The 10,601-nt window shown below is 47.8% G+C and overlaps 1 protein-coding gene across 1 annotated transcript; it reads left to right on the forward strand.

Annotated features, from left to right (window-relative positions):
• The first annotated feature begins 7,047 nt into the window (after positions 1-7,047).
• On the forward strand, positions 7,048-9,665 carry Slc51b (solute carrier family 51 subunit beta). The gene is made up of 3 exons (XM_033756050.1): positions 7,048-7,144; positions 7,973-8,063; positions 9,467-9,665. The coding sequence occupies exons 1-3, from the start codon at positions 7,048-7,050 to the stop codon at positions 9,663-9,665; spliced, it is 387 nt and encodes a 128-aa protein (XP_033611941.1).
• Positions 9,666-10,601: the final 936 nt, after the last annotated feature.

Raw genomic sequence — 10,601 nt, forward strand, 5'->3', positions numbered from 1 at the left:
GCTGGCATTATAGAACTTTACCAACATGCGCAGCTTGTTTTTACTTTTTTGGTTTTTTTGAGACAGGGTCTCACTGTATAGTTGAGACGGACGTGGAACTCATTATGCAGCCCACGCTGGTCTCGAACTCACAGCAATCCTCCTGCCTCAGCCTCCCAAGTGCTGGGATTACAGGCGTGTGCTACCACGCCTGGTAACACAGTTTATTTTTAAAGTATATTTATATAATAATCATAGTTCCTCATCCTATCACTTTTGCCATCATTATCTCATTTAAGTTATTCACAGCAACTATCACTAGCCACAGTTATATCATTCGCGTTTTGGGTTACTTCTTGTTGCTTGTCTGTCTCTCCTGGAGTCCTCCTCTGTCTAGTTCACTGTGTTTTTTGTTTTGTTTTGTTTTTGGTACCAGAGATTGAACTCGGGTCCTTGCGCTTGCAAGGCAGGCCACCGAACCACTGAGCTAAATCCCCGGTCCATGTCTAGTTCACTGTGTATCCACACAGCAGGTGCTCAAGCAATATTTCCTGAATGAATGGATGAATGGATGAGTTATGAAATAGGAAGGAACTGGAGATTCATGCTGAGTCCAGTTGAGTCTCTTTAACCCTGCAGCATGCTGTGGTCCCCACTGCTGCCCACTGCTTAGGTCATCAAGGAACTTAGATTTCGTTTGTTTGATGTATGTGGTTCATATCAGCCTTGAACTCACTATGTAGCCCAGGCTGACCTCAAATCATGGCCACTCGCAAGTGCTGGGATTATAGGAGTGCACCAGCATGCCAAGCTAGGAATTTGGACCTGACTTACTCTATTTCCCACCTGTGGAACCACAGTTGCTGGCAACGCAGAGCAGGGCCCACAGACAGGAGTGGGGAGCACCCTATGCCAGTTTCCTTATCAAGCATGTGGACCTGGTCTGCTTCCTCTCTGGAGTTCACTGGTTTTCCCACCTCTCCCGGTCCCACCCTCCCAAGGTCTCATTTTATAGCTCTTTGAGGAATGCATATGATCCCATGCCCTTCACTACTCAAAAGCACTAGTTATAAAATCCCAGCCTTGACTCTCTGCTCAGTGGTTAAATATTGATGATAGTAAGAAATACAGGCACCACTGGGTACTTGACAACAATGGTGACTTCAGATCCTGAAGGTCAAGCAGAGCCTGTTCGCCCCGAGGCAAACACCCAAGAGGTCAGTCACCCGTGGCAGAGAAGCCTGCAGACCTGGGTGTGTGCTGAGGGCAGAGCTACTCTATGGCTCAGCTGCCGCAGACTCCACGGCCACAGGCACTGTCCCCAGGCTGCAGCTGCCCTTTCCTGGAGAGAGCTCAGGAACACAGACCATCGCCTGTGTGTGTGTGTGTCCCGTGCTCCAGTGAGGACGAGCAAGAAAACAACGGATATCAGTGCTGTACTCAAGAGCAGCTCAAGACCTAGTGCACAGAGACTGGGTGAGCATTCTCCACCTGCCCCGGGGATGGTGGCCTGGGCTGGGCAGGGATCACAGCCAGGGGCACATGGCTGAGCCCTGTTTCAAATGCAGGATCACCCAGAAGGGTCAGAGCAGCTACATGCAGTGAGGACTGCTCTGAACGGGACCCTGGAACAGGAAAAGGACATGAATGGGAAAACTAATGGGATCCAAAGTAAAGGATGATACAGTGATGCTTGACCCTGGAACAGGAAAAGGACATGAATGGGAAAACTAATGGGATCCAAAGTAAAGGATGATACAGTGATGCTTGCTCTAGAAGCAAATTGGCCAAGTGCTCAGACCAAAAATATCCGTCCCTTCTGTGACATCTAATAGTTGGGGAGAGTTCAGGTTTGCAGCCACCCTGCCATTTTGTTTTGTCACTGTTGATATATGCTTGTTATAGCACTATTATACATATTTTAAATGCATGTCCTACTGCGGATGCTTTTTCGTGGTGCTGGGAATCAAGCAGGGGGGCCACCCATGCTAGGCAAGTGCTGGCCCACTGGGCTATGCATCTTTGCGCACTTTTTTCAGTGAGTTCTATCAATAAAATACCTAAAACTTGGGTTGTCTCAAAAGGTACACAATATATGCACACACTGAAAATGCGTACACATGGACAAAATACATATCCATGAAAACTGTATGGGCTGGGGGTACAGCTCGGGGGTAGAGCACTTGCTGAGAGCGTGTGAGGCCCTAGGTTCAATCCTCGGCACCGCCAAAACAGGGAAAAAAAGCACGCGCTGTTTTTACGAATGTAGTGCATACTCACAAGCAATCTGCACACGGTGGAAGGGACTATCAGGAGTACCTAGGGAGACGGCGTTTGGTACCTTGCCCTCCGTTCTCCTCCCAGGGTGAATGGGTTGGGGGTGCACGTGGGGACAGACTGTGCCTGTTACTAATTAACCCAGGTTATTAAGGCTATACTTTCAGAGCATTTCTATAGTTTGTTACTAATTAATCCAGAAGTTACAATTGGACAGACTGTCAGACCCTTCTTAGGACAAGGTGCTCAATAGTCCACTGGAGCAGGAACACAAGATCCCATCTCTCATCCCTCCCACTGCAGCCCTCATACGTGGAAGTAGGGAGGAGGCACCTGAGTCCTCGAAAGCCTAAAAAAAAAGGTTTTCTTTCTCCCAGACTTCCGTTTCCTCTTGGACACAGGAATGCTCATTCGTGTAGTAAAACGTTCCACCCAGCATCATATTCACGTCCAAGTATTTTCCCTAAAACCAATCAATGGGTCTTCCATTTTCTCAGCACAATTAGTGCTGAGAGAGCTCTAGTGTTAGTCTAGTCCTTCGGTTGATACTTTCCCTCATTGTGCCTGTTTAATATCCCATTGTTTGAGTGGGCTGAATATCCAGAGGCTGTTTCAGGCTGAGAATGTTGGGCTCTGGGACTCGAGATCGCCTCATTCTGCTTACCTTTCTTATTAATGCCCATGATGGGTTGATTCCACGCACTTTTGCTGTTTTATTTTTTTTTTTGAGTTAGAAATTCAACCCAGAACCTTGCACATGCTAGTCTGTATTACTTCTTTTCTTTTGCTTTCTTTCTTTCTTCTTTTCTTTTTCAATACTAGGGATCAAGCCCATGACTTTCATATTGATCTACATTCCCAGCTCTTTTTTTAGTTTTTATTTTTGGGAAAGTTTCACTAAGTTGCCCAGTTTGGGCTCAAATTTTCAATCCTCCTGCCTCAGCCTCCTAGAGTGCTGAAGTTACAGGTGTGTACAGCCATGCCTGGTACTGATTTATTTCCTTAGTTACTTTCAGCACCATCTCCTATTCAGACCGTCTGGCCGAGTGCTCAGACAAAATATTTCCCTCCCTTTTGTGGCATCTAATAGTTGGGGAGAGTTCAGGTTTGTGGCCACCCTACCATTTAGTTTTGTCATTGTTTAGTTCTATCAATAAAATACCTAAAACTTGGGTTGTCTCAAAAGGTACACAATATATGCACACACTGAAAATGCGTACACATGGACAAAATACATATCCATGAAAACTGTATGGGCTGGGGGTACAGCTCGGTGGTACAGCACTTGCTGAGAGCGTGTGAGGCCCTAGGTTCAATCCTCGGCACCGCCAAAACAGGAAAAGAAGCACGCGTTTTTATGAATGCAGTGCATACTCACAAGCAATTTGCTTCTTTTCCTCCTCTGCCAGAGACAACTATTTAATATGTTTAATATATGTCCTTTTAAAAATGCTTTCTTAAACTGAGCCTGGTGCTAAGAGTTGGTAACCCCAGCACTTTGGGAACCTGAGGCAAGAGAGTCACAAGCCTTGGCAACTTAGTGACTTAGCTAGACTCCTCTCTCAAAATCAATAAATAAATGGACTCGGTGTTATAAAGAGTCCACTTATCAAAACAAGCTTGGAAAGAAGTTTATTCCAGTGAACAGGGACTAAAATCAGGAGATTCTAGCAGCTAGCTGGGAAAAGCTGAGTGTATCACATCCATGTGTGGATGGGCTGACATTGGGAGAGAGGAATAGCAGCAGCTAACTGGGAGAGACTTCATCCATGAGTGGATGGGCTAACACCTGGAGAGAGCTATCAGCAACCAACTAGGAAAGGAATTAGGCTTACACAGGTATTGAAGGGGCTAAGGAATCTGGGGTGAAATGTTTCTGACTTGGATGCCCCAGGATGGGTCTGCTCAGGTGTGTAGCCAGTCCCTGGACTTCTCAATGCCAGAGGAATTGTAAACTTGGTTTTGAGTCCGTTTGCCCTATTTACTAAGAAGCTGCTGTTGTTTGCTAAAAGAAGCCTTTGCTTTGTCTTATTTGTTTAGCCTGACACTTGGGAATGTAGCTTAGCACAAAGGCCCTGGGTTCAATTCCCAGGTTCACAATCAGTAATTAATTGAATAAAATAAAAATGGATTCATGTAAAATAGAATGGATCCTGAACTTATGACCAGCCTGACATACGAATAACTTGGGTTATGACTGGAATTTCAGTTTTAACTTATGACCAAAGTCTTGAGTTTTGAGCCGAATGCTGGCCACTTGTGCTTCCTGATGGTCTCAGGTACAGATTTAACCTTTAAAGAGTCCTGGAAGGAACAGTACAACACGTGGGGTTAACTGAGAAGTCCTGGGCCAACGTCTCTCTCTGAGGACACTGAGATCTGCCTGGAAGAAGTGTGGCCTAAAATTATACAGGAGAGAGACTCTAAAGGCAATTGATAACCCTGAGTTACAACCAGCCTTTGGGAACAAATTGAGTTTGTAAGTCAAGGGTCCACTGTATAGCCAGCTGTTTTGGTATATACATTTTGAATTTTCACAATAGCATGGTCCTTCCCCCCTAGGAAACTTTCTTATCTATTCTCAGGAGAGGACTACTGGGTCATGGGGTGTGTACTTCAGATTTGAGTCATTTGCTTATTAGATGGCTTCTTGGTCCCTACTCCCTCTATCAGTGCCCAAGTAGACAGTCCTCGGCATCTAATCCTAACTGAAAGTGTGTTATTATTTTATTCAAGAACGGATATCCTTAGCTTATGCAAACTAATAAATTTTTGCTGTTATTGAATGACTTGAGCTTGCATGATAGCTCTACTCTCCTTAGATAGTTCTACTCTCGTCTATTAACTTTAGATTTTCCTCCAACATTCAGGAGCCTTTTTCCAATGAGTGCTGTCAGACATGTATCTGTGCTTACTTTTCTCTGTGCAGTGAGCTGGTCTTTTCTACTCTACTACATAATCCCGCCTTTTCCTACTAGTGGCAGAGCCGCCTTTATCATGTATCAAGCTCCCCTGTGTACAAAAGAAGGCTCTAATTTCCACTCTGATCCTCCCCTAGTGGTCTTGTGTCAAAACCACGACGTCTGTACCAGCACCGTATGTGCCACTCTCTTCACCCTACAAGGTTGACTTGACTACTTGCAACTGTTTATTTCTCTGCGTAACTTAGACTAAATTAACCAAGGTGCTCAAAAAATCCATTTTGATTGGGATTGCAGTGAATCGTAATCACAGGAAGAGAATCGACAACTTAGCGACATTTTGAGATCCTATCTCAAAATAAAAAGAGCTGGGCTATTGTTCATTGTGAAGAAGGCTTTAGGTTCAATCTCTAGGACCACAAAATAAAAGAAAAACCTAGCTTTTGGATTTGTTCATCTTTACTTCATTGATTTCTACCTCCATCTTTATTTCCTCTTTTGTTCTTCAAAGAACCCAGGGATTCCCAGGGGAGACACAGTCGCCCAGGGGCAGAGGCAGAGGCAGGCAGAGAGCAGTTCCCGGCTTCCAGCTACAGGTTCTCTTTCACATCGTCCAAGGACATCCAGTAAATAGCAACTAGCCAGCCCCGTGTGACTACAGAGCACTCGAAATGTGACTAGTGGAGACTGGGATAGGCCCTAAGGGTCCAATTTACACCCAATTTCAAAGATTTGGAATAAAAAAATGTAAAACTTCTCACACATTAAACATTTTGGATATATTGGCTTCAATGAATGATGTCAAGATTAATCTCACCTTTTGGTTTTTTTGGAGACAAGGTCTCACTATGTAGTTAAGGCTGGCCTTGAACTCACTGTATATCTAGGCTGGCCTCGTATTTGTGGTGATTCTCCTGCCTCAGCCTTCCAAGTGCTGGGATTCCAAGCATGTGCCGACATATCCAGCTACCATTTCTTCTTTTCAAAAAATATTTGTTTTTTGTTTTGTTTTCAGTACCAGAGATCGAACACAGGATCTCGTGCTTGAGAGTCAGGTGTGGCACAACTGAGCTAAATCCCCAGCCCTCAGCTACAATTTCTTTAAATATGGATACTAGAAATTTTTAGTTTAGTAGCAATAGAAAGAACAGAGTAGGTTACATTTTGAGGCCATGTTGAGACTGAGGCCTGGTCAACACAGCTCAACCTACTTTATTTTGTAAAGTACCAAAACAACCAAACAGATTCAAATTAAGAAATTCATCCAAGGAGTTGAAGATCAGGTCCTTCCCTTCCAAACAACAGAAACCAACTCTGCCAATTTGTGCAGCACTTAACACCCAGGGCTACACCTGCTTCCCTGGGCTCTTACCCCTCCTCCCAGCTCTGGCTCTCAGGAGTGCACATCACCGAAACTGAGCCCGTCCTTGTCATGCGGTCAGGTAGAAGCCCAGGACTGGCTAACTCCAGCCCCAAGGGTGCAAGGGGCAGGGTAGGGTAGGGGTGGGCGGGCCAGTGGCAGGGATCCTTCCAAGGATCTCACTGCCTCAGCCTGTCACTGGCTCAGTCCGCCTCACTCCTAGATCAGGCCCCTCCTGACATATGTGATGATGAGTTTTAATAGATTCAGTCACTCCCTCTTCAAGGGTCCCTGCCTCTCCAGGCCCTGCCTTCTCCTGAGTTGAGGCTGTTTTGATCCTAAGACCTTGGTGACCTGGCTTCAGGCATGGAGGGGAAGTCAGACTAGGCAGCAATGTCCGGTGATGCTCTCCGCTTTGTTTGCAGGGGTCTTCAGGACTCATCTGCTCAGGGCTCAGCTCCTAGGAGGCCAGAGAAGCAACTGGGACCAAGGGGTCCTAAGGAACAAGACATGGACCAGAACAAAGAGGCCATCGGAGCCCCAGCTGGCACCCCAGTGCCCCAGGAGCTGCTGGAGGAAATGATTTGGTTTTTCCGTGTAGAAGATGGTATGTGGCAAGGGACAGGTGGCAGAGGTGCGGTGGCATGGGGCGGGGGAGAGCTTGACACAAAGAACAGGATTAGGCTGAAGCCCTGGTATCGCCTCCTGCACCCCCATCAAATGGCCCATTTCCTGCCAGTCAGGCCTGGGCTGCACTGCACCCTCCTGTTGTGGGCCGTGGCCACTCACAGGGTCACCCAGTCACCTGGCTGTGCTTAGTAAGCTTCTGCTGTGTGCTGTTCTGGCACTAAGGTTATAGCAGTGAATAAAACACAAGCATCTCCTCATCACGGGGCTCCTGTCTGGCGAGACAGAAAATAAACAAGGTAAACAGCAAACACCCACAGTGCATACATGATATGCAGGAAGAAGAAAACTACACGCAGCAGAGGCCAGAAGGGTGCAGCAGGTGAGGTCGAGGGAAGGCTCAGTTAGAAGAGGACTTTAGTAAAGACTCAGCAGAAGGGAAGGGCTCAGCCCTGTAGATCTGGAGAACTTTCCCGGCTGAGGAAGAGCAACTGCAGAGCCCCGCCTCGAGGGGCTGAGGCCCCACCTTCAGATGGGCCACTTTCTCTTTTAAACTCAGTTGAATCCAGTCTGTCACTCCTTCCCATCCCCCTCCCTCCTTCCTCTTCCTTGTGCTACACAGGAAGATAAAACTGAAGATTGCAAAATTAACCCTAGCCTACCTGCTGACCCCTTGACCACTTTCACAGCTATTATCCAGCTACAGTGCTGCCTCCCCTAAAGCAGACTGTGTCTCCCCCAAGAAGTCCCCAGGGCCAGAGGGGTGTTGTCCTGTCCTCAAAGCCCTGTCCTATGTGTCCCTCCTCAGCCTCTGCTTGGAACTACTCCATCCTTGCCTTGACGGTCGTGGTGGTGGTCTTGAGCATGTTCCTCCTGGTCAGGAGCATCCAGGCAAACAGGTGAGGAACTGGGCTGGGGGGGTCTCGGGAGGGCAACCGCCCTGCCTTCCCAGAGGGAAATCTTGGGAGGGCACCAGCCTTCTGCAGAGCAAATGGAGGCTTCTGGCTCCTTTGAGAACCCAAAGCTGTTCTCAAAACTGCAACTGCCCCTGATTGCTACCTCCTGGCTCTGGCAGGCAAGCAGGAGCGTAGCCTCCTGTACGGCCTGGAGGGGTGCAGCCACTAAGAAGGTGGCTTTGAAGCTGGCAGGGTGGCACAGGCCTGTAATCCCAACACTCAGAGGCTGAGGCAGAAGGACTCCAAATTTGAGCCAAACCTAAGCAATTTAGTGAGACCTGTCTCAAAACTAAAAATAAAAATGGTTGGGGACATAGCTCAGTGAGAAGGCCCTGGGTTCCACCTCCAGTACTAGAGGGAAAAAAAGCAGAAGGCAGCTTTGCCCCTCACTTGTCAGGAGGCCCCCCTCAAAGTGAACTAAGAGGCAAGGCAGTGTCCTCAAGAACAGGGGACACTGGCCACACCCTTGTGGCCCATGGAGAGGTCTCTCAGCGCAGCTGGGTCCCTCCCTTGTGGCCGGGAAGGCTGGGCACCTTGAATAAAATCAACTCAAGGGCCGGGATTCAGCTCAGTGGCACCACGACTGCCTCGCAAGCACAAGATCCTGAGTTCAATCCCTCCTACCAGAAAAATCAACAAATAAACAAATAAATAAAAGCAACTTGGAGAGAAGACAGATGGGTGGGAGTTACTCAAAGGAAGGACAGGTTGAGGAAAGGGGTGGTGGGAGCCAGGGAAGGTACATGGGGGAGGGGGGTTCTCTCACATGGCTGTTGCGTTGGGAGGCTGGTCTGGCACTGTGAGTAGACGATCTAGTTTTTTCCTGCAGCAGATGGGTGGTGGTGGGAGGACAAGGACTTGTACTTGGTAGGGTGACAACCCTGGGGCCAGGGACAGTTTGGTTGATGCAAAGAATATAGGACTTACAGTGGGGAGACTTAATGTACAACCCACTTATGTGCTTCTGTGGCTTTTTTATTCCCTTTTTTGTAATACTGAGGATTTAAGCTACAGCCTTTGCTGAGAGCTATATCCCAAGCCCTTATTTTAAAGCACGTTCTTGCGAAGTTGCCCAGGCTGGGCTTGAACTTGTGATCCTCCTGCCTCAGCCTCCCAGAGATTACAGGCCTGCAGCACCAGGCCTGGCTTCTTTAGCCTCTTTAAACATTTCCTCATCTGTAAGGGAAGGGATGTGACAATAAATACTTAGATTTGGTAACTAAACATCCCCACTCCTCACCCCAGGAGCTCTGACAGTGCAGGACCCTTTCACACCCTAACCCACGGGTAGACCCAGGCCTCCCCAGCCCCATGGTACCTCTGATCAGTGTTTCCTGTCCTCCCAGAAATCGAAAGCTGCAGCCACAAAAAAAGGACACACCTGAAGTCCTGCGTCTGAATGACAGCAGAACCAGAGATGGCAGCCTGAACAACCTAGGAGAGACGCTGCTCACGAAAATGCCAGCCCTGGCACCCCCGGAGACTGAATTAAAACAGCAGTGCGGCTCAGTAGTTCTTCCCATCCCATCAGAAACTGAGAGCTAGAGCAGGCACCACCTAAGCAGGGCGCAGCTTGCAGTGGGGCTCTGCTGTCTCCTGCAGCCTCACAGAGTTTGCAGTCTCCTCCAGGAAGCCTGTATTTATGAGCAGATTCAATGACTGAACTGCAATCAAGAACTTCCACTATTTAAAAAAATCTTTTATTAAAATGCTCTTGGAAGTGGGTAGTTAGAATTGCATAGTTTGTTCAAATGGTGGTCACACACACACGCACGCACGCAGTGGCTTGAAGCAAAGTGCAAAATCCCTAGCAGCCCAGGGGTCAGGAAGCCTGGTGGGGACCCTCAGTGAGTAGTCTGGGTGCTTCAGGGCCTCGCTCTGGCCTCTGCTTCTCCCTCAACAGAATGGGAGTGAAGGCCGGGTCAGAGGTGTTTGAGTCCAAGCTCCAGCAGGGGTTTGCTGAGATGGGAGGAGGCAGGATTCTGAAGTCAGAATCCCCTTCTCCGCCCTCTGGGAGCCAGAGCCCCTGCTGTGCCTGCTTATGTGCTGGGGGTTGGTTAATGGTAAACAGAGTTGGAAGACAATTGCACCCACTGCAGCACTTCTGAGGCCTTCTCCAGGGAGTATCCTGAGCCCTGAGCCCCGAGCCCCGATGTTGTAGCATAAGCTATTAAGTGGCAACACCATAGAATTTATGCAAAAATTTGCTCTATTAACCCAAAATATTTCAGGTTCTGTCTCACAAAAGTGGGCTTTGACCTGGGCATGGTGAAGCACACCTGTAATTTTAGCACTGTGGGAGGATGAGGCAGGAGAATCTCAAATTTGAGCCCAGCCTGGACAACTTAGTGAATTAGCAAGGCTCAGTCTCAAAATAAAAGAGCTGGGCTGGGGATTTAGCTCAGTGGTTCCACTGCCTGCCTATCTTACAAGTGCAAGGTCTGGAGTTCGATCACTAGTACCAAGAAAAAAAAAAAAAAA

The sequence above is a fragment of the Fukomys damarensis genome, unplaced genomic scaffold (genome assembly GCF_012274545.1).
Source record: "Fukomys damarensis isolate Sample0158 unplaced genomic scaffold, DMR_v1.0_HiC HiC_scaffold_25, whole genome shotgun sequence".
NCBI lineage: Eukaryota > Metazoa > Chordata > Mammalia > Rodentia > Bathyergidae > Fukomys > Fukomys damarensis.